Source organism: Papio anubis, chromosome 10 (assembly GCF_008728515.1).
Source record: "Papio anubis isolate 15944 chromosome 10, Panubis1.0, whole genome shotgun sequence".
NCBI classification, from domain to species: domain Eukaryota; kingdom Metazoa; phylum Chordata; class Mammalia; order Primates; family Cercopithecidae; genus Papio; species Papio anubis.
This window is the reverse complement of record NC_044985.1, coordinates 58,115,133-58,139,968: the sequence shown is the minus strand read 5'-3', so window position 1 is coordinate 58,139,968 and position 24,836 is coordinate 58,115,133. Positions and strand designations below refer to the sequence as shown.

General features: G+C 39.7%; 1 protein-coding gene across 5 annotated transcripts in view; it reads left to right on the top strand.

Moving 5' to 3' along the window:
- The window catches only part of GPR155 (G protein-coupled receptor 155), a 49,415-nt gene extending 25,670 nt beyond the window's left edge, over window positions 1-23,745 (top strand). The window contains exons 12-18 of one of the 5 annotated variants that reach the window (XM_021923726.2): window positions 883-1,093; window positions 5,679-5,783; window positions 12,106-12,242; window positions 13,654-13,749; window positions 15,937-16,001; window positions 17,535-17,672; window positions 21,500-23,745. In XM_021923726.2, coding sequence (XP_021779418.2) covers window positions 883-1,093; window positions 5,679-5,783; window positions 12,106-12,242; window positions 13,654-13,749; window positions 15,937-16,001; window positions 17,535-17,672; window positions 21,500-21,800 — 1,053 coding nt within the window. In that variant the 3' untranslated portion in view covers window positions 21,801-23,745. Of the gene's footprint in view, window positions 1-882; window positions 1,094-5,678; window positions 5,784-12,105; window positions 12,243-13,653; window positions 13,750-15,936; window positions 16,002-17,534; window positions 17,673-21,448 lie in introns of all 5 variants that reach the window. The other 4 variants (XM_003907630.5, XM_003907629.4, XM_017946666.3 and 1 more) reach the window with 4 other exon arrangements.
- The last annotated feature ends 1,091 nt before the right edge of the window (window positions 23,746-24,836 follow it).

Below are 24,836 nucleotides of genomic sequence, written 5' to 3'. Positions count from 1 at the left end.
GAGTCCAAAGGTGTGTGTTTTTAAAAAACCTCTCCACATAATTTTGATTTCTTACTCTTTTTTTCTGTTTTGCAATTTTGGATTTTATTGCATTTTTGTGAGAATAAACAAGATTATGCATATAAAAGATTTAGACTAGTCTTGGCATCTGATTAGTGCTCAATAAATATTAGCTATAATTCTTTTTAATATAATTACCATAAAAATATCATAGTGACTGAAGTATGCATGAACTATACGTGAAAGTGAGCAGAAACTTAGAAGTAAAGAAAACATCTGAGATAAATCATTTAGATACCTTGTAAAGGAAACCAGTGGCTGTGTTGGTAACCAATTGCTATATAATGAAAGAAGCATCTAAAAACCTTGTGTGATTACAAGCAAACCCTAATTTCTCTCCAACTAACTTATATTCCTTACATATACTTACCTTTTTAAAAGAGCCACTGTTCTAGAGTATTTAAAACTGTGGAGATACATTGTCCATCAAAAATGTGCCCTAAGATGGCCGGGCGCGGTGGCTCATGCCTGTAATCCCAGCACTTTGGGAGGCCGAGGCGGGTGGATCATGAGGTCAGGAGATTGAGACCATCCTGGCTAACATGGTGAGACCCCATCTCTACTAAAAATACAAAAAATTAGCCTGGCGTGGTGGCGGGTGCCTGTAGTCCAGCTACTCGGGAGGCTGAGGCAGGAGAATGGCCTGAACCTGGGAGGAAGAGGTTGCAGTGAGCTGAGATCACGCCACTGCACTCTAGCCTGGGCAACGGAGCAAGACTCCATCTCAAAAAAACAAAACAAAACAAAACAAAAACATGTGCCCTAAGATTATCAAGATGAAGTTGTGAAAAGTGGCCTGGTACCTTTTTTTCATGTCGGCAGATGATCACCACAGCGGTCACCCTGTTCTGCAGCATCCTGATAGCTGGCATATCACTCATGTGCATGAACCGGACTACCCAAGCAGGAAGCTATGAAGGTTTTGATCAGTCTCAGAGCCACAAAGCGGTGGAGCCTGGAAATACTGCTTTCGAGGAGAGTCCAGCACGAATAAATGAACCAGAACTTTTTACAAGCTCTATTCCAGAAACAAGTATGATCTTTTTAATTTTATTTTTATTTATTTGAGACAGAGTCTTGCTCTATCATCCAGGCTGGAGTGCAGCAGCATGATCTCAGCTCACTGCAACCACTGCCTCCTGTGTTTAAGCCATTCTGCCACTTGAGCCTCCAGAGTAGCTAGGACTATAGGTGCCTGCCACCATGCCCGGCTAATTTTTGTATTTTTAGTAGAAATGGGGTTTTGCCATGTGGCCCAGGCTGGTCTTGAACTCCTGAGCTCAGGTGATTCACCTGCCTCTGCCTCCCACAGTGCTGGGATTACAGGCGTGAGCCAGCCTGATCTTTAAACATAAAGAAACTGCTACATGCCTTTGTAGCATGTATCCTGAATGTTTTGTTTTAGGGAAACTTCCTTGAACTATTTTGAATATCATGAGTACTTGTCAAATGAAGAATTTGAATCACAGCAAACTCACTTGTAAAATTACTCATTAGATTTTTGTTTATAAGTCCTATTGTGAGTATACACTTTTGTTAAATTCTAAAACTTCCTTGGACCTGAGAATATAGAAAAAAGTAACAACTGAAGGAAAGCCCTAACTAGGAAACTAAGCACATACATAAGTTAATTTAACAATATTGTATCAGGCAAGCACCATCAATAAAATGAACTAAAGGAGGCCTGTTTGAATCCAGATTAATGATGTAAGTCAGGTTTGGACAAACTATAGTCCATAGGCCAAATCTGGCCCACCACCTGTTTTTGTATGGTCCACCAGCTAAAAATGTTTTGTTTGTTTGTTTATTTATTGCCACAGAGTCTCGCTCTGTTACCCGGGGTGGAGTGCAGTGGTACAATCTTGGCGCACTGTAACCTCTACCTCCCGGGTTCAAGCAATTCGCATGTCTCAGCCTCCCCAGTAGCTGGGACTACAGTCGCACACCACCACGCCTGGCTAATTTTTGTATTTTTAGTAGAGACGGGGTTTCACCATATTGGTCAGGCTGGTCTCAAACTCCTGACCTCAGGTGATCCACCCGCCTCGGCCTCCCGGTGTGCTGGGATTATAGGTGTGACCCACTGCACCCAGCCTAAAATGTTTTTTACATTTTTAAAGGGTTGAAGAAAAATTAAATATTTTGTGACTCTTAAAAACTACATGAAATTTAAATGTCATGTCCATAATTTTATTGAAACATAGCCATGCTCATTCATTTATATGTCATCTATGGCTACTTTCATGCTATAATGGCAGAGTTGAGTCTTTGGGGCCTATACTAGGGCAGTAGGTATTAGATAAACAGGTGAGGCCAAACTCAGGCAAAGTTGTATTGACAGGGTTTGGTAACTGATTAGAAGCTGAGTGAGGGCTAAGAGAGAAACAGAATAACTTCCAGAAATCTGGTTTAAGTGAATGTGTAATTGTGGGTATTACCTAAGAAGGAGAATTCAGAGAGAACAGAATTTGTAGGGGAAGATAATGAGTTCAATTTGACCCTTCTAAGTTTGAGATGCATGAGACACCAAGGATTCATTCTAGTTTCTCAGTGTACTTCTTAAAATGGGATGCTTACATCTGAATATAGCATTCCAGTTGCCATGGTCCTAGGACACAGTAAGCATTCAATATTTGATGAATGCTTGTTGACTGAGTGAAGAATAAAGAGAAAAGAAACGTTTAATTCTGCCTAACATTACATTAGCTTACTCTGATGATTTCATCTTGAATTTATGAGCAACTAAAAACCTGCCTCCCACCCCAGTACATTACTGAACAGTTTCTCTCCAATCCTGAATTTTTGCATCTGGCTTTTAAAAGTCTAGGGCAAGGCTGGGTATGGTTGCTCACACCTGTAACCCCAGCACTTTGGAAGGATTGCTTGAGCCCAGGAGTTCAAGACCAGCCTGGCAACATAGTGAGACCCTGACTCTACAAAAAAAAAAAAAAAAAATTAGCTGGACGTGGTAGTGCACACCTGTAGTCCTAGCTACTCAGGAGGCTGAGGCAGGAGGATTTTTTGAGCCCAGGCAGTTGAAGCTGCAGTGAGCCATGGTCACACTGCAGCAATCCAGCCTGGGCAACAGATATGATCCTGTCTTTAAAAAAAAAGGTCTAGGCTGGGCGCAGTGGCCCACACCTGTAATCCCAGCACTTTGGGAGGCCAAAGCGGGTGGATCACGAGGCCAGGAGTTCGAGACCAGCCTGGCTAACATGGTGAAACACCATCTCTAGTAAAAATACAAAAATTAGCCGGGTGTGGTGGTGGGTGCCTGTAATCCCAGCTACTCTGGAGGCTGAGGCAGAAGAATCGCTTGAACCAGGGAGGCAGAGGTTGTAGTGAGCCGAGATCGTGCCACTGCGCTCCAACCCCAGGTGACAGAGCAAGACTCCGTCTCAAAAAAAGTCTAAGACAGGACTTCAGTATTTGCCTAAGCCTGTCAGGACTGAGATTTCTTTGTGCCTTGATTTGTAATCACATATGTTAACTTATTTATTATATGTTGCTTTGCTTCTCTTCTCTTCTCTTGAAACAAAGTCTTTCTCTTCTCTTCTTTTGAAACAAAGTCTTTCTCTGTCTCCCAGGCTGGAGCGCAGTGGCGCAGTCTTGGCACACTGCAACCGCCACCTCCTGAGTTCAAGTAATCCTTCCTTTTCAGCTTCCCAAGTAGCCGGGACTACAGGTGTGTGCCACCACGCCTGGCTAATTTTTGTATTTTTAGTAGAGGTGGGTTTTCACCATGTTGGCCAGGCTGGTTTTGAACTTCTGACCTCAAGTGATCTGCCCGCCTCAGCCTCTCAAAGTGCTGGGAATACAAGCATGAGCCACCACGCCTGGCCCAGTTTTCTTTTTTAAAAGAAATAAAACTTACCAATAAAGTCAGAATGTTTGTTAGAATCTTTCATTCCTGTTAACTCCAGAAGCAGCCACTATTATGAATTTGGATTGTATCCTTCCAGAGCAGAATTTTACTATACTTTTATAATATGTGTAGTTTTCCGTCAACAATATATAGTATTTTTATATGCTTTTACATTTTTATATAAATCTTATACTGTAGATGTCTTATTGCACTCAATATTTTTGAATTCATTTTGTAGATGTAATCAATTGTATGCATATACCAAATTTTATTTATTAATTTCCTTACTAATGGATTACGTTGCTTTAAAATATTTTGCTATTAGAAACAATACTGTAATGAACAGCTTTATTCACATCTCCTTGAGTATACATCAAGATACATCAAGATTATACCTAGGATGTTGCTGAGCGCAGTGGTTCATGCCTGTAATTCTAGCACTTTGGAAGGCCAAGGCAGGTGAATTGCCTAAGCTCAGGAGTTGGAGACCAGCCTGGGCAACATGGCAAAACCCATCGCTACCAAAAAATACAAAAATTAGCTAGGCATGGTAGCACATGCCTGTAGTCCCAGCTACTCAGGAGGCTGAGGCGGGAGGACCACCTGAGCCTGGAAAGCAGAGATTGCAGTAAGCCAAGAGCGCACCACTGTACTCCAGGCTGGGAAACAGGGAAAGACACTGTCTCAAAAATAAAAAAATAAAAAAAATATGCCTAGAATGGTAATTTCTGAGTCAGGAAATAGGTAAGTTCCCATGGCTTTAATGTGAACCCTTTGTACTGTGTTCCTAATGTTACATCTCTAACCTGACCCCTTTATATAGATCCAATCCCAGATTTCTGTAGTTCCTTCCCTTCCTTCCCTTCCTTTCCTTCCTTCTCCTACCTCCCTTCATTCCTTCCTTCCCCTCCCTCCCTCCCTCCCTCCCTTCCTCCCTCCCTCCCTTCCTTCCTTCCTTCCTTCCAGCCTCCTTCCTTCCCCAGGCTGGAGAGCACTGGTGCAGTCATTGCTCCCTGTAACCTTGAACTTCTGGACTCAAGCAATCCTCCCACTTCATCCTCCCAAGAAGCTGGACTATAGGCATATGCCAGCATGCCCAGCTATTTTTTAAAAAGTTTTTTGTAAAGACAGAGTCTTGCTCTATTACCCAGGCTGGTCTTAGATTTCTAGCCTCAGCTGGACATGGCAGCTCACGCCTGTAATCCCAGCACTTTGGGAGGCCGAGGTGGGCAGATCTCTTGAGGTCGAGAGTTCTAGACCAACCTGGCCAGCATGGTAAAACCCCATCTTTACTAAAAATTTAAAACTTAGCTGGGTGTGATGGCAGGTGCCTGTAATCCCAGCTACTCCGGAGGCTGGGGCGGGAGAATCACTTGAACCCGGGAGACGGAGGTTGCAGTGAGCTGAGATTGCGCCACTGCACTCCAGCCTGGGCAACAGAGCGAGACTCCACCTCAAAAAAAAAAAAAAGATTCCTAGCCTCAAGTGATCCTCCCACCTCAGCCTCCCGAAGCACCAGGTGTAAGCTGTCATGCCTGGCCACATTCAATACTTCGATGATATTAAGTTTTTTATGTTTTGTATATGAGTGAGAACATTTGAATACTTTTGGATAGATACCATGTGAAAACTATTGAGGCTACATGGGAAGTGTGTGAGAGTGGATTTTGTTTTGTTTTCTTTGGCATCTCTTGAAATTGTCCATTTCTGTTGTGGCTGGGCTCTACTCTCACGGACTATTTGATTGATACAGGTTGCTGCTCCTGCTCCATGGGAAATGGTGAATTACACTGCCCATCAATAGAGCCAATAGCAAACACAAGCACCAGTGAACCTGTGATTCCTTCGTTTGAGAAAAGTAAGTGCCTCTGGACTGAGGATGGGATTAAGGGACAGAAGATTCCTTATTCTTATCCCCCAAAAGAACTCTACATAGGATATCTACAGAAGCTACAAACATCAAGAATATAGATTCTCAATTAAGAGCAAAGAAGTGCTAATAGGGAATAATTGTGCATAGACAGAATATTCACTTTAAAAAATAAAGTTCTCACAAAGTAATAATAGGTAGTATCATACACATTCCCCAATAAATTTAACCCAAGTGACAAATCCAGGAAGTTTGCCCTAAAGGGCATTTTGGTGGGAGGTGGGGAGAGGGAAGCTTTTTTCTTGTTTTAGAAACCGAGACTTTTCCCCCATTCTCATCCCCCAGGACCAGGACTAATTAATTTGTTCTTAATTATGTTTTGAATCTGTATGCTTTAAATATGGCCATTCTTATAAAATAAGAAACAAACACCTTTAAAAGTAATAACCTCTTGGCCAGGCACAGTGGCTCATGCCTGTAATCTCAGCACTTTGGGAGGCCGAGGTGGGTGGATCACAAGGTCAGGAGTTCGAGACTAGCCTGGCCAACATGGTGAAACCCCGTCTCTACTAAAAATACAAAAATTAGTTGGGTAGAGTGCTGGGCGCCTGTAATCCCAGCTACTTGGGAGGCTGAGGCAGAAGAATTGCTTGACCCCAGGAGGCAGAGGTTGCAGTGAGCCAAGATCATGCCACTGCACTCTAGTCTGGGTGACAGAGCAAGACTGTCTCGGAAAAAAAAAAGTAATAACCTTTTGACTAAGAGATTGAATTACATTTGTGGCCTAAATTTCAAATTATTCAAAACAACCAAACATACTTCATACTTGCGTGGAATTGCAATGCATTTTTCATTGATTATACTTATTTATAATCAAACTAAAAAGGGAAACCCCCCAAAATGCTCTTTTTGATAAAGCATATGTCAACTATATTATTGCTAAAGGCATTATGTTTTTATATAAGAAATGTAAGGATTATAGAAAACAATGTATGCAAATCACTTATCACAGTATGTGGTATACATAGTAAATGCTCATTAAAATATGTAGTAGCAGTAGTAATTATTGTTATTCAGATGGGATTTATATTTGGCTGCTATCTGCTGGCAAGGAATGAATCTTAAATAATAATAGAATTCACGTTTCCATAAAAAGTAGTGAAAACATATCAGATATCAAGCATTCACTGACTTTTTTTTTTCTTTTACAAGAATCCCTTTCTGGCAGTTAAACCATCTTTATTTTATCTGTCTGCCTTTTTTCTAAAATTGTTTCTTTACATCAGAAAACCCAAGGTTGTCCTCCTTATTGTTTGCACCCTACACAATATACCTAATAGTAAAATCCATTAACAAATTCAACATGTAATCTGATTTGGCAAATTTCATTTTCCCTCCCCAAATCTCCTTAGGCTTTGCTTATCTGTCATTTTCTTCATTAATAATGTTGATTCTTGGCTGAGCATTGGTAGCTCACTCCTGTAATCCCAGCACTTTGGGAGGCCAAGGCAGGAGGATCGTGCTTGAGCCCAGGAGTTCAAGACAAGCCTGGGCAACATAGCCAGAGCCTGTCTCTACAAAGAATCAAAAAACTTAGCTGAATGCAGTGGCTCATGCCTGTAATCCCAGCTACCCAGGAGGCTGAGGTGGGAGGATCACTTGAACCCAGGAGGTTGAGGCTGTAATAGGCCATGATCATGTCTGAGCAAGAGCAAGACCCTGTCTCAGAAACCAACAAACAAAAAGTTGATTCTTCAAAATTCTCTTAAATTATAGGGGCTTGGATTTTCTGATCATATTTTATAAAAATCATATAGAATGAGAGCCGTTGTATAGGGACTTCATCTAATCATACAACTTAGTATCATCCCTGAGCCTAAAATAAAGCCTGAAGGAAATTAAACCATGGGCAAATTAGAATTTTTAGAGTTGACAATATAATTTATTCTCTACCCCTTGGCATAGTACAAAGGCAAAAATAAGTATCACATTTAGATTGTTGAATGGCAACAATGTATGAAAAAGCAAATGAAAGATAGCAAGATTTATTTTTATCTATTTTTGTAATATCTGTACACAATTTTTTTTTTTTTTTTTTTTTTGAGATGGAGTGTTGCTCTGTCACCCAGGCTGGAGTGCAGTGGCGCCATCTTGGCTCACTGCAACCTCTGCCTCCAGGGTTCAAGCAATTCTCCTGTCTCAGCCTCCCAAGTAGCTGGGTTTACAGGCTCCTGCCACCACGCCCGCCTAATTTGTGTGTGTGTGTGTGTGTTTTTAGTAGAGACAGGGTTTCACCATGTTGGCCAGGCTGGTCTCAAATTCCTGACCTCAAGTGATCTGCCCACCTCAGCCTCCCAAAGTGCTGGGATTATAGGTGTCAGCTACCACGCCCGGCTTGTACACAATATTTTAAAACCAGATTTATTATATATAGGTATACTTCCAGGATTTTTCCACACATATATACAAATAATTTTTATTCAAATAGGATCATACTACAGAGACAGTTTGGCAACCTACTTTCTTTTTACTTAGCAACATTATGAACCTTCCCCCATGCCATCAGCAATTGTGCTAGACCATGTTTAACGTGTATACGTGGCCTTTTCTAAAATGTGGTTTTAGGAAATACAAATTTTTTCTTTTAGCTTGAGGGCAAGAGCTATAGAATTGTGGTCTTTAATCACTGACTTGTATAAGACTGTATGTTGGACTAGACGTCTATTTTGTAAAAAATGTTTTTCTTTGTTTTTGCTCCCATATATAAAGCAGAACTAAGAGAAAAACAAAGGCTTCCTGTGAAAAGTCCCTCACCTCTATTTTTGGCCAGAAAACAGTCATGCCTGTGACTTGTGTTTGGTTCCATATGTGAACAAAACATGGCGTATTTTATGGTTCCTCAAAGGTGTTTCCTAAGTCAAAGTTTTTTTCAACTTTTATTTTAGATTCAGTGGGTACATGTGCAGTTTTGCTACCTGGGTATATTGTATGATGCTGAGGTTTGGGGTACAAACAAACGATCCCATCACCCAGATACTAAGCATAGTACCCAGTAGTTTCTCAGCCCTTGCCCCCTCTCTCCCTTCCACCTCTTGTAGTCCCCAGTTTCCATCATTACCATCTTTATGTCCATGAGTATCTGAAGTTTAGTTCCCACTTATAAGTGAGCACATGCAGTACTTGGTTTTCTGTTTCTGTGGTAATTCACTCAGGATTATGGCCTCTAGATGCATTCATGTTGCTGCAAAGGACATTATTTCATTCTTTTTTTTTTCTTTTTCTGAGACAGTCTGGCTCTGCCACCCAGGCTGGAGTGAGCAGCTCACTGCAACCATTGCCTTCTAGGCTCAAGCCATCATCCCACCTCAGCCTACCAAGTAGCCAGGACTGCGGGCATGTGCAACCATGCATGGCTAATTTTTGTTTTGTTTTGTTTTTGAAACGGAGTCTGGCTCTGTGACCCAGGCTGGAGTGCAGTGGCACGATCTCGGCTCACTGCAACCTCCGCCTCCCAGGTTCAAGCAATTCTCCTGTCTCAGACTCCCGAATAGCTGGAACTACAGGCAGCTGCCACCATGCCCAGCTAATTTTTATATTTTTAGAAGAGATGGGATTTCACCATATTGGTCAGGCTGATGTCAAACTCCTGACCTCAGGTGATCTGCCCACCTCGGCCTCCCAAAGTGCTGGGATTACAGGCATGAGCCACCGCATCTAGACTTGTTTGGTTTTTTAGAGACAGGGTTTTGCCATGTTGCCCAGGCTGGTCTTGAACTCCTGAGCTCAAGCGATCTGCCCACCTTGTCCTCTCAAAGTGCTGAGACTACAGGCATGAGCCACTGTGCCTGGCCTATTTCATTCCTTTTATGGCTGCATAGTATTCCATGGTATATATGTAGCACGTTTTCTTTATCCAGTCCACCATTGATGGGCACCTAGTTTGATTTCATGTCTTTGCTATTGTGAGTAGTGCTGTGATGAACATGCAAGTGTAATGGGATTGCTGGGTCACATGGTAGTCCTATTCTAAGTTCTTTGAGAAATCTCCAGACTGCTTTCCACAGTGACTGAACTAATTTACGTTCCCACCAATGGTATATAAGCATTCCCTTTTCTCTGCAGCCTCACCAGCATCTGTTGTTTATTGATTTTTTAATAATAGCCCTTCTGACTGGTGTCAGATAGTGTCTCATTGTGGTTTTGATTTCTCTGATGATTATTGATGTGGAGCATTCTTTCATGTTTGTTGGCTGCTTTTATGTTTTTGAGAAGTATCTGTTCATGTCTTTTGCCCATTTTTTAATGGAGTTATTTGTATTTAGTTTGTTTGATTATTTAAGTTCCTTATAGATTCTGGATACTAGGCCTTTTTAGATGCATAGTGTGCGAATATTTTCTCTCATTCTGTAGGTCGTCTGTTTACTCTGTTCATAGTTTCCTCTGCTGTGCAGAAGCTCTTTAGTTTAATTAGGTCCCACTTGCCAATTTTTGTTTTTTTTTTTTGTTTTTACCTTAAAACTTCCCAGTGTAGTGTTTTTGTTACAATTGCTTTTGAGGACTGAGTCATAAATTCTTCCTGAAGGCCAATGTCCAGAATGGTGTTTCCTAGGTTTTCTTCTAGGATTCTTACAGTTTGAGGCATTACTTTTTTCTCTCTCTCTTTTTTTTAAGACACAGTCTTACTTTGTTGCCCAGGCTGGAGTGTCGTGGCACGATGTTGGCTCACTGTAACCTCTGCCTCCCAGGTTCAAGTGATTCCCTTGCTTCAGCCTCCCAAGTAGCTGGGATTACAGGCGCCTGCCACCATGCCTGGCTAATTTTTATATTTTTAGTAGAGACGGGGTTTCACTATGTTGGTCAGGCTGGTCTTGAACTCCTGACTTCAAATGATCTGCCCACCTCAGCCTCCCAAATTGCTGAAATTATAGGCATGCGCCACCATGCCCGGCCGAGACATTACATTTAAATCTTTAGTCCATCTTGAGTTAATTTTTGTATATGGTGAAAGGCAGGGGTTAAGGCTAATTGTAAACTCTTTAACGAGAGGTAAGAGATAATAGTAATTTGTTTTACAGTTAGCCAAAATAGGGTATTCGTGACTAACATATAGATTTATCAGTGATAAAACTTCAGTTATTTATTTGGCCTTTAAAATCATATGTGTATAATTTCAATATATACAATATAAAAATAAAAATATAATATATATTATATACTTTTTCAACCCTTGTCCCCCTCCCTTCCTCCTCACCTCTAGTAGTCCCCAGTTTCTATTGTTGCCATCTTTATGTCCATGAGTATCTGAAGTTTAGTTCCCACTTATAAGTGAGCACATGCAGTACTTGGTTTTCTGTTCCTGTGTTAATTCACTTAGTATATATATAATATCTAATATATATTAGATATTTAATATATAACTTATATGTGTAAATTATAAATATAATTATATAATTTTTATTTACATATGCTTATATATTAATTTGTAATTTATATAAATAATATATACAAATTACATATGTAATTATAAATTTATATGATTATAATATATAATTATATATAATATACATTTATAACATGTAATATATAAATATATTTTATATAATTATATATAATTTTTATATATTATTTATGCAACTAATATATAAAATAAAAATTATATAATTTATACTTAATTATATTAATTATATAAAAATTATATATAATTTTTATTTTATTTTATTATTATTTCTTTTTTTGAGACAGCGTCTTACTCTGTGGCACAGTCTTGGCTCACCACAACCTCTGCCTCCCAGGTTCAAGCGATTCTCCTGCCTCAGCCTTCCAAGTAGCTGGGACTACAGGTGCACGCCACCACACCAGTTTAATTTTTGTATTTTTAGTAGAGACGAGGTTTCACCGTGTTGGCCAGGCTGGTCTTGAACTCCTGTAATCCACCTGCCTTGGCCTCCCAAAGTGCTGGGATTATAGGCATGAGCCACCATACCCGGCCAAATTATGTATAATTTTTAAAGGTCAAATTATATCATTGATGTTAGATAATTATATATATAACATTGTTGAATAGTGTAAAAGGGAACTATTGTATTCTACTTATGTTTTTTTGAGATAAAAACATTTCAGCTAGAATTCTTCTAAAACAACATGAAGGAGCTTTCTTCCAATTTCATCTAAAATAATATACTGATTCTTAGCTGAATGTGCTTTTCTGTTGTTTCTCTTAGGAAGTCATTACAAATTTAAAATGCATTTAGATAAAATGCATTTAGATAAAAAGCTCTGATTACAAATTGTTGTGCTTACTATTTTATAGACGATCATTGTGTGAGTCGCTGTAACTCCCAGAGCTGCATATTAGCCCAGGAAGAAGAGCAGTATCTACAGAGTGGAGACCAGCAGCTGACCCGACATGTGTTGCTGTGTTTACTTCTCATCATTGGCCTGTTTGCTGTAATTTTTTTTTCTGGTTTTGTTTTGGGCCCATTTCTTTAAATTTTTGGCAAAAGTTTTATTCAGGCATCTGGGAAAAACTTAGTTGCTGCTTTCCAGAAGTGTGGTAGCTAGGTCACCTGAATTTGAATCTTGAACTAAATATTTGGGGGTGTGAGGGGAAGAGATGAATCATTCACATTACTCCGAGGCCTAAGTGCTCCAATAGCTTATTCTGCTTAGAATAATTTATTCATTCTATGCTCTGAACCTAGAATTTGGTAAAAGCAGCTTTTTTTTTTTTTTTTTTGAGACGGAGTCTCGCTCTGTCGCCCAGGCTGGAGTATAGTGGCACGATCTCGGCTCACTGCAACCTCCGCCTCCTGGATTCATGTGATTCTCCTGCCTCAGCCTCCTGAGTAGCTGGGATTACAGGCGCATGCCACCATGCCTGGCTAATTTTTGTATCTGTAGTAGGGAAGGGGGTTTCATCATATTAGTGGTCAGGCTGGTCTTGAACTCCTTACTTCAGGTGATCCACCCTCCTTGGCCTCCCAAAGTACTGGGATTACAGGCGTGAACCACCACGCCCAGCCCAAAAGCAGCTATTTCAATAATGTACACAGGGCCACTTATTCCTAACATACCTGACTGACCAAAGTGGATAAATGCCTACATTAATCTCTCAGAACATGAAACCTCAGTGTCCGCCGGAAAAAAAAGAAAACTGAAAAACCTCTTAGAACATATTCCTCAGATAAACTTTTAAAAATAATTTTCAATTATCAAAATAACATAACCACTTCATATAATAGATGCTTACAAAATTGAGAAAAGTAAAATACAGTATTTTATTTTTAGACTACATGCATTTCTTTGATTACTAAATGTCCTATCTGTGAATTATCAGTTCTTATTATATAATTCTTTGAGATGGTTCAAGTGTAACTCGTCTAGAGGTAGGAGATGGACCAGATAACCTGTGAAGGAACCCTTTGCATGCTGGGATGCTTGTGAGATAGTTTGATATCAGCCAGTACCATGTTAAGTGCTGTTTAAGAACAAAAATAAAAAAATAAGAAATGCTGCCAAGAATTGCTTAGTGATGTAATTGTTTTCATTGTGTAGAACTAAATTTAAAATCAGGCCTGTCTTAGGCTAGTTGGCAATCTTGATACATTATGTAAGCTTCTGTATTATGGCTCATGTCGTCTTGCTTCAAATCTGATCAGAATAGATAACTGTTTGAATGACATCTGTCAAGAGGAGAGGTTGAAACTTTCTTGTTGAAAAGATAAAGCCTCTCAGTGTTTTTCCCTCTAGTCTTTTTCCCTGTAATTATTCAGTAGGTAAGTTATTGTACTATGCTATGGATAGAGAGGAATTATTAGCTTGCTTGATTTTGAAATACTCTTTCCTCCTTCCTTTACAGAATCTTTCCAGTTGTTTATGGTGGTTATTCAACCAAGAGCCTGGAAGACTTTATGTTGAGTTACAGTTTTTCTGTGCCGTGTTTAACTTTGGCCAGGTATTTATTTATGGAAAACTTTGAGGGGTTTTTGTTTTCCTAGATAGGTTGATTGGTAGGGGGCAGGGGGAAGTGGGGAGTGGATTAGGATGTTGTTTTCTTTCACATAAAAAGTATTTAGTTTGTTTGCCAGCTGCTGGTATGCATGGCAGCTGACAGCTGCTGCTTGTCTTCTAGTAGAGATGAATTATTGTACTGGTTCAAGTCATCAGAAGGTACACTGAGTGCTTTTACCAGAAAAATACCAGGTAGTAACTTTGGTGTGATCTTAATAAGTCACCATGGGACCGGGCTCATTGGCTCACACCTGTAATACCAGCACTTTGGGAGGGCAATGTGGGTGGGTCACTTGAGGCCAGGAGTTCAAAATCAGCCTAGCCAACATGGTGAAAGCCCGTCTCTACAAAAAATACAAAAAAATTAGCCAGACCTGGTAGTCCATGCCTGTAATCCAAGCTACTGCAGAGACTGAGGCACAAGAATCACTTGAACCCAGGAGGTAGAGGTTGCAGTGAGCTGAGATTGTGCCACTGCACTCCAGCCTGGGTGACAGAGTGAGATGAGACTGTCTCAAAAAAAAAAAAAAAAGTCACTTTGGGAAAATAACTTACTTTCCCTGAACCTTTAATTTAGCGCCTTAAATTTTTTTTTTTTTTTTTTTGAGATGGAGCTTTGCTCTTGTTGCAATGGTGCAATCTCAGCTCACCAAAACCTCTGCCTCCCCGGTTCAAGTGATTCACCTGCCTCAGCCTCCCAAGTAGCTGGGATTACAGGCAAGCACTACCACACCCGGCTAATTTTGTATTTTTAGTAGAGACGGGGTTTCTCCAGTTGGTCAGGCTAGTCTTGAACTCCCGACCTCAAGTGATCCACCTGCCTTGGCCTCCCGAAGTGCTGGGATTACAGGCATGAGCCACTGCGCCCAGCCCTTAACTTTTTCATTAGAGAATATTAGTCCACAGATTGAGTATCAGGTCAAAAAACAAAAAAACACACTCATTTGAAATCACTGAGTTTGCCTATTAAATCGAAAATAATTTGCCATATGAATTAGTTAACATTTGTCAATAGATGCCGCTGTAAGTTTTTCCTAATTTCTTACAATATTTACAGTTTGGCCATTGTGATGGGAGCAAAAATGGCTATGCCCATAGAGACAAATGACCTTTATCCGTTTATTACAGACAGACATGAGCATCCTACTTGATATCTCACTTTGTGATACTGTTTAAGATCTGATTTTCTGTCTAAGATCTATAAAATACTGAGTTGAAAAATCATGTTCTGACTTAGCATTTTGCATTTAGGAAGCCCATTCTAAGCTGAGCTATCCAGAACTGGGACCGGGATGTGCTTCATCCCATGGGGCTGTGTCATCAACAGCAGCTAATGCCAGGAATGTTGCATTTAAAATGCTGCCCCACAGCTTAAGGCTGAAGTGGTTCAATGGAGCAAGACAGACACAAACCCCATTCCCATCCCATTTTCCTCTTGGGGAGGTGGTGTGGTAAGATCATTCCCTTCTGGCTGTTTATAGTATGGCGGATGAAGAAATTTGGGTCCTTCTGCATTCTCCATTCTACTTCCACCAACTTGCACTCAGATCCTTATCCCAGTGTGCCACAAGTGGCAGCTCCCAACTCCCTGCCTCTCAAAAAGAGTCTTAACTTGTCCTAACCTGTGGCTGATACCTGGTGCTAGGCGTTTGCCTTGTCACTCACAAATTCTTCAAACTCTTCCCCTAACCACTAGCCAGTTTCACTTTACATAAATTCTGTTCAATTATTACGTTATTATTAGATACTGCAACACTTGTTAATTATATAATTTGTGAGGTCATGGAAAAATAATAACTACTTATGCACAGTGGGAAATATTTTCTTTTTATAAAGGGGAAACAAAGACATATATGCCCTTAAATGTTTTCATTTTACTATCATGTAAATGCGGCTGCTCAGCCCTGGTTTGTATCACCCCTCATAATGAGTAGGATAGAATGATTGGGAAAAGGCAGCAAAGTATCACACCTGCCTTTGAAGGGCCTGCTTTGTGTGTTTCACTTAAAATGTTGCTCTCGTCACTATAGGTTTGCCTCCTCAAACACTAAATGTGTTGACTCCCTTAACTTCTCTGTTTTAAAATGTTATTGTTGAATTCTGAAAAAAATAACTTTGTTTTCTTCCCTAGGGATTTATTTCCTTTGGAATCTTTGGATTAGATAAACATTTAATCATCCTCCCTTTCAAAAGAAGGTAAATTAAGTTTTGAAATAAATCTGTATCTGTAAATGTGATGACAAAGCCATTATATTAAGATACTGATGTGGGGCCATGCATGGTGGCTGCCTGTAATCACAGTGCTTTGGGAGGTCGGGGTGGGCAGATTGCTTGAACTCAGGAGTTTGAGACCAGCCTGGGCAACATGGTGAAACCTAGTCTCTACAAAAAAAAAAAATTAGCCAGGTGTGGTAGCATGCTTCTGTAGTCCCAGCTGCTCAGGAGGTTGAGGCAGGAGGATGGCTTGAACCTGGGAGGCAGAGGTTGCAGTGAGCCAAGATTGTGCCACTGCACTCCAGCCTGGGTGACAGAGCAAGACCCTGTCTCACTCTCTCTCACACACACACACACACACACACACACACATATTAAGATACTGATGTTTTTAAACTTTTAGTAACTGCTAGGACACCACTAAATGCCACACAAAGGTTATAAACAATTGCAAAAAAAATTTGGAGGAACTATTATAAATCCGGCATGCATTTGCACTTTAACAAGAATTGATGGACATTGATTTCTGTCTATGCTATTAACTACATAAAGTTAAACGAAACTTGAAAATGTCTTTGGAAATGGAAGTAGTAGGTGGTGTACCCCCATGGTCTATATTTGATTGTCTCCTTTGACAACACAATTTCTCTTTTTATCAAACTGACAGCTTACAGAAAACTCAAGTTTTCTTTCTAAATTGTTGGGTTTTTATCAGCTTATTGAAGGGTTTCTTTGAATTAAGATCAGGGATTTCTTTATGAGAAATAACAAGTAGTAATACTCCAATGTGGGGGTAGGAGGAAGAGGTGGGGGCAAATCTTTGTACTTCTTGTGTTTTCAAAGTTGAAATTTATGGAAACTGGGAGTGCTAAAGAAAAGTATCCTACCAGATCTATGAAAAGTGCCCAGTAAATTGTAATGGTTCTTTCTTCTTCATCTTTATCATTATCATCAAGATGTAGTTGCTAGGTTCATAATCATTTCATGAAAGAAGAAAAGCATAATTGGAAAGTCATTGAACTTAGTTATCAGCTTCATAATGCTGACTGGGTAAAACAATCAACAATTCTATTGTCTAGACTGGCTGAAACAAAACTGTTTTTGGAGTACTCTGGTATTTGTCTCTGTGGTACTAAAATAGAAAAGCGATTAAACAAAATATTTGATCTCTAATTTATCTCTGCATTTCAAAACAGTAGAATGTAGAGTAAGGAATATTTATTAGTAGAACCTGAAATGGGTCAAACATGTCTGGAGGGTTTATAAAATGATTAAGTCTTCCACCCCAGTATGCTTTGAATAGGAAACTGAATGTAGAATTTTTGCTTCTGAGACTAAGGATGTCTGGAATGTAGAATGTTTTTGCTTCTGAGACTAAAGATGTCTGGGTGTTGTAGATGACAGCTTTGGTGATCGACAGCTTTGGAACAGCCATTTTGATGGGGTGATAAAGCAGGAAGAGTTCTCTCTCAGTGCTTTTCTTCACTTAAAAATGGCCTTAAATTTGATTTTCAGACTTGAATTCCTATGGAACAATAAAGAAACAGCAGAAAACAGGGATTCTCCTGTTTCAGAGGAAATAAAAATGACCTGTCAACAATTTATCCATTATCACCGTGACCTCTGTATCCGAAACATTGTCAAAGAAAGAAGGTAAGCAAACTGCCAGTACAGTTCTACACAATTATATTTTAAATGATTAATTTTGGATTGTAACGGGCTAAATGAGGTGGTCGTGACTGATTACATGATTATTTTTACATATGCATGTAAAAGTTAAAGGAATTATGGGTCACTTTATAGTTTCAGAAATGGCATATAAAAGAGTCATATTACGTTGATTTCTTTTTTTTTTTTTTTTTTGAGACGGAGTCTCGCTCCATCGCCCAGGCTGAAGTGCAGTGGCGCGATCTCCGCTCACTGCAAACTCTGCCTCCCAGGTTCACGCCATTCTCCTGCCTCAGCCTCCTGAGTAGCTAGGACTACAAGCACCCACCACCACACCTGGCTAATTTTTTTGTATTTTTAGCAGAGATGGGGTTTCACCATGTTAGCCAGGATCGTCTCGATCTCCTGACCTCGTGATCAACCTGCCTCGGCCTCCCAAAGTGCTGGGATTACAGGCGTGAGCCACTGTGCCTGGCCTATGTTGACTTTAATATTTTTAAAATGTCATATAACTTCTGATTGCCATATAAAATGTGAACACTTTAGTTTAGAATGAACCAAAATGTCATAGAATATTAACCCTCATTTCAAGTTGGCCAGTAGTGTCTCTCACAAAACTTTGAGATACATTGGATTTAGAAGTGATATTATATTCCCACCTCAGCATTTCTTGACAAACACATTTGTCAAGAAAATGAAAATGAAATTTCTGCCTCTTAATTTTGTTGCTTATGTTTCGCTTCAAGTTCTAACCTTTAGTCTGTGACATAATATTTATTATTCGAATCCTTAAGGTATGAAGTATATAACAGATTCTCTTTTAATTTTGGATGAGGAAAAAAATTTTTTTTATAAATGAAGTATATAGCAGGAAATTATGAACTTTGAATAAATACTATACAGTATTTCTGGTTGTCATAAAAGGGAAAACAAAACAAAATATAAAGAACCAAATACTTTTATGTCTACAACTGAATATGAAATGTATGAAAATTTGTATGGAGGATAATTTATTTACATTTATTATGCCAATTTAACATATATATAATTATAATCAGAAGGTAGCCTGGTACAGAGAATGGAAAAGGGCCCGCAGTGGATGTGGACTAATACTAGAACTCAGCTCCTGAACTGCTGCTTGTTGGCTGTGTGACATTGGGCAAGTTCAATTCTCTAAATTTTAGTTTTCCTCTTCTTTAAAATACCTAATTCTTGAGATTGTTGAGTTAGATGACAGAATGTCTGTGATGGGCATAGCCCACTTTCTGGCAATGGTAAACTATGAAGAAAAGTTAGTTTTTCACCCTTCTGAGCACAATTATTTCAAAGTGCCATCTATGAATAGTTTCAACAATTTAAAACTGCTTTTAGGGCCAGGGTGCTGGCTTATGCCTGTAATCCCAGCACTTTGGGAGGCCAAGGTGGGAGGATCACCTGAGGTCAGGAGTTCAAGACCAGCCTGGCCAACATGGTGAAACCCTGTCTCTACTAAAAATACAGAAACTAGCTGGGCGTGGTGGCATGCGCCTGTAATCCCAGCTATTCAGGAGGCTGCAGCACAAGAATCGCTTGAATCTGGGAGGTGGAGGTTGCAGTGAACCGAGATCACACCACTGTACTCCGGTCTGGGCAACAGAGCAAGACTGTCTCAAAAACAAACAAAAACCCACAAAACAAACAAACAAACAAACAAAAAACATTTAAAAAAACCCTGCTTTTTTAAAATTAAAAAAGAGAACTCCATGTTAGCTCTTTGAGGCCCAGTGTGATTGCCAACTCTTGGGAAGGAAGCATAGCTTTTGCAATTTGCAGGGCTTCCAGTCTGCCTCAGTCCCATTTGGCTGGATGGACACCAGCTGGGAACGTGCCGGCCTGTTCCCTGCCCCTTTCCAGGTTCTACAGTGTCACATTCTCTGCGACTTTGCACAGCTCCATGGGCTGGTTTTTTGTTTTTTTGAGATGAAGGTTCACTCTTGTTGCCCAGGCTGGAGTGCAGTGGCGCAATCTCAGTTCACTGCAGCCCCAGTCTCCTGGGCTCAGGTGATTCTCACACCTCAGCCTTCTGAGAAGCTGGAACTACAGGTGTGCGCCACCATACCCAGCTAATTTTTTGTGTATTTTTAGTGGAGATGGAGTTTTGCCATGTTGGCCAGGCTGGTCTCAAACTCCTGAGCTCAAGTGATCTGCCCACCTCGGCCTCCCAAAAAAAGTGCTGGGATTACAGGCGTGAGCCACCACACCCAGCCATGGGCTGTTATTATAGCTGCCTCATCACAGTCATCAGGAAATAAATATTCTGTTGGTGTCTGGAATAGAAGGTGTTAGACTATAGGCCGGGCACGGTGGCTCACGCCTGTAATCCCAGCACTTTGGGAGGCTGAGGCGGGCAGATCACCTGAGGTCAGGAGTTCAAGACCAGCCTGACCAACATGGAGAAACGCTGTCTCTACTAAAAAGACAAAATTAGCCAGGCGTGGTGGCACATGCCTGTAAGCCCATCTACTCGGGAGGCTGAGGCAAGAGAATCACTTGAACCCGGGAGACGGAGGTTGCAGTGAGCTGACATCGCGCCATTGCACTCCAGCCTGGGCAACAAGAGTGAAACTTGGTCTCAAAAAAAAAAAGAAAAAAAGAAAAGAAAAAAGATGTTAGGCGATACATAAAAAATCTACAAGCAAAAAGAAGGCTAACAGAGTATAATATCCAGGTTTTTGTTTATGTGGTGTTTCTAGTTGCAAGGCCTAAATTAAGATAACTTATCTCTAAATGAAATACTGATGTTAAAATAATGTAATTTTATGTATTTGAGAAAACTTTTCATGAGTATTAACCTTTTTTTCTAATTCTTATATAAACTCTAATGAATATTCATTTATGGTGAAATGTTTTTAAATTTGTTTTGTCACCTATTTCTCCTTTTACATTGATCTTTATCTACCATTTCCCATGTCAAGCACTTTAGGTTTTGTAGCCTGAATGATGCTTGTGGACAGATTCATGTTGTCTAACTATGGTGCATTTGTGTGAAATGTACAGCTCTCGTGTAATTGGATTTTTTTCCCTGTATTTCTCTATCCTTTGTTTATTTGTACCTACTTAAGACATCCCATATTTGCATCAGGAAGACAGATTTTTAAATACTCAAGAAGTAGATTCACAAAGCACATTTTTAAAATCTTAGATTTGTAGCCAGTTAGATCTCACTTACTCTTTCGTTGCTTCCTATTGAAGCAAATTTCTGGCAAACATATCAGTAGGATTGTCTTGCCTGCTGAGGGCAAGAAGAAAGGCTACTTGTGGGGCACTATGATGTATGGAGTGCATATGTATACATGATGTATATGGAGCTAAAAATAAAGTTTGATTTGAATAGTTTAGTGAAAATAATCACTTCTTAAGAGCTTGTGAAAAATATGTAGTGTTCCTGAAACAAATTACTTAGTATAACTAAAAGTATAAATTATAAAATATATCATATTCAGCTATTACAGGACAGATCTGATAACAGGCTACTATAAAAAGAGTATTTCTTTGTAAGTGCATTTATATTATCCATGACTTCTTTTGGTATTGTTTAAGCATTTCTGTTTTCACAAGCATTACTGGCATATTTTCTTTTTCTCCAGTGGGTCTTTCTAGGTTCAGGAGAGTTAACAAACCCTTTCTATTCAGAACAGTTTCCTTCCTGCCATGCTTTTAACTATCACGCTGTCTTTCCTTGTTTCCTTCTATTTTTTTCTTGCTTGTCCTCTATCATGCAGTGCTGATACCAGATTTACAGAACATATGGGTGAATCATTCCTTTGACACAGGTGTGGTGCAACAACTTCTGCTGGAACTTTCTGCGGCTGTGACCTGGTGAACTGGCTAATTGAAGTCGGCCTTGCCTCCGACCGTGGTGAAGCTGTGATATACGGAGACAGACTGGTACAAGGGGGAGTCATCCAACATATTACCAACGAGTATGAATTCCGGGATGAGTACTTGTTTTACAGATTTCTTCAAAGGAGTCCTGAACAGAGTCCTCCTGCTATTAATGCAAACACTCTCCAACAGGAAAGATATAAAGAAATTGAGCATTTGTCCTCACCCTCACATTCCCCTAAGACCTAAATTATGAAGGGGAGAACCCTACATGGAATCATATTCTAGCCCCATATTCATTAGTTTTTAGCTGGGTGACCTTGGGCAAGTTAACAGAGGCAACCTCTGTGAGCCTCAGTTGTCTCTTCTGTAAAATGTGACAAGATGTGTTCCCACTACATGCTCAGGGTCTGTGATTTTACATGTATGTAAAACACATAGGAAGCTGACTTAGGAAAAAAAGAAAACCAAATTAAAGTTCTGATAATGAATATAATATAGTCATCCTTCGGTATCTAAGGGGAGTGGTTCCAGGACTCCTGAAGATCCCAAAATCTGAGGATACTCAAGTCCCTTATATAAAATGGTGTAGGCCAGGCGTGGTAGCTCATGCCTGTAATCCCAGTACTTTGGGAGGTCAAGGCAGGTGGATCACCGGAGGTCAGTAGTTCAAGACCAGCTAGGCCAACATGGCGAAACGCCTCTCTCCTGAAAAATACAAAAAATTAGTTGGGTGTGGTGGCAGGTGCCTGTAATCAGCTACTTAGGAGGCTGAGGCAGGAGAATCACTTGAATCTGGGAGGCAGAGGTTGCTGTGAGCCAAGATCGTGCCACTGCACTCCAGCCTGAGCAACAGAGCGAGACTCTGTCTCAAAATAAATAAATAAATAATAAATAAATAAAATGGTGTAGTATTTGCATATAACCTATGCACATTCTCCCATATACTTTAATCATCTTTAGATACTTATAATGCCTAATACAATGTAAATGCTATGTAAATAGTTGTTATACTGTATTGTTTAGGGAAAAATAAGAAGAAAAACAGTCTGTACATGTTTACTACAGATGCAACCATTGTAAGCCTAATTACATTTTTTATCTGCAGTTGACTGAATCTGTGGATGTGGAACCTGTGCATATGGAGGGTCAGCCGTACTATAAAAAATATGAATATGCCAACATTATATAATCATTGCTTTCCGCAATTGTTTACTATAATTTCAAAATTAACATCCTATTAACTGTTCCTTTAAATTATCAAATTTGGCAAGTATATTGCTGGCAGGAAATACACCTTAAATTATGACAACTTTACAATTTTTGATAGCGCCTCTTGTAAAAGAATTTTAATGATTCTAACAAGAGGTTATTTTTCTTTTTTCCATTTCCTTGACAAATAGTACTCATTTAAAAACTAGAGGTCCAGGCGTAGTGGCTCACGCCTGTAATCTCAGCACTTTGGGAGGCTGAGGCGGGCAGATAGCTTGAGGTCAGGAGTTTAAGACCAGCCTGAGCAACACGGTGAAACCCGGTTTCTACTAAAAAAAAGGGAAGAAAAAAAAAAGAATAGCAGGGTGTGGTAGCGCATGCCTGTAGTCCCAGCTACTTCAGAGACTGAGGTGGGAGTACCCGTGGAGCCTGGTAGGCGGAGGTTGCAGTAAGCCAAGATCACATCACTGCACTTCAGCCTGGGTGACAGAGCGAGACTCAGTCTCCAAAAAAAAACCAAAAAAACAAGCAAAAAAACCTAGAGGCACTATTTTTTTTAAGTTTGTCTTTTCTTTTCTACCCAAATTACTAATCTATGCCATTAAGGAATAAAAACCTCCATATGTATTATTATCTCCACAGTCCTTCTGTAGAATTACAATCTGATCTTTAACTTTTATGCTATAAATACTAATTTGAGCAGATTAATTTGAACTTGAAAAAAATTATTGCCATATAATGTATCATTTCTGTATTTGAACAAAGCATCATAATGCAGGATAACCCTTTTAATTTATTCCGTGCAGTTAAAAAAAATAAAAACTATATAGTTCAAGCCAATATTTAAAAATTCTAAAGATAGGCTGGGCATGGTGGTGGCTCACACCTGTAATCCCATCACTTTGGGAGGCCGAGGCAGGTGAATTGCTAAGCCCAGGAGTTTGAGACCAGCCTGGCCAACCTGGTAAAATCCCATCTCTACTAAAAACAAACAAACAAAATTAGCCAGGTGTGGTGGCGTGCACCTGTAATCCCAGCTACTTGGGAGGCTGAGGCAGGAGAATTGCTTGAAACCAGGAGGTAGGGGTTGCAGTGAGCTGAGATTGTGCCACTGCACTCTAGCCTGGGTGACAGAGTGAGACTCTGTCTCCAAAAAAAAAAAAAAATTCTAAAGATTACATTTAGAATTTAGTCTTTTTAAAGTGTCCATGTATAAAAACATATAATTTTTAAAATCACTAAATGTTGCCTTCTCAGTCTATTATTTCAGCTACTATAACAAAATATCATAAACTGGATAGCTTATAAACAACAGAAACTTATTTCTCACAGTTTTGGAGGTTGTAAAGTCCAAGATTAAGGCACCAACATATCTGGTGTCTGGTAAGGGCCAAATTTCTGGCTCAAAGATGGTACCTTCTTGCTGTGTCCCCACATAGTAGATGGGAAGAACTGGTCTCATCGGCCCCTTATAAGGGCATTAATTCCACTCAATAGGGCTCCACCCTCATGACCTAATAACCTCTCAAAGGCCCTACCCCCTAATACTAACACATTGACGATGTGTCTTCAACTTTACATTTCTACAGGCAGAGAAGGGGGGCTGTGTAAATTCTCCCCATTAGTACTTGAATGTTCATTTAACAAATATTTATTGAACATCTAGCATGTTCCAGACACAATCTGAACACTGAGCACACAACAGTGGGAACAAATATGATTCCTATCCTCATGGAGCTTCTATTCTTCTGTGAAAAACAGATATTAAACATGATTGAGGATTAGGTTTCAACGTATGAATTCTGGGAGGACACAGACATTTAGACCATAGCATCTTCAGACAAGCTTTATCTTCAGTAAATTAAAGAGATCTATTTAGATGACCGTTGAGCATCTTAATTATTAGGTGTCAGTTTCAGTACTGGTTTAACTTATTTTAAACATGTTTCAGATATTTATTTAATTATACTTGTAGTGTCTCATATGTAAAAGTTATTTATAAAATAATTTATAGGGTTAGAGTCATTGTCCTTTTAATGAAACAAATAAACAATTTTTTAAAAACCTGCATGG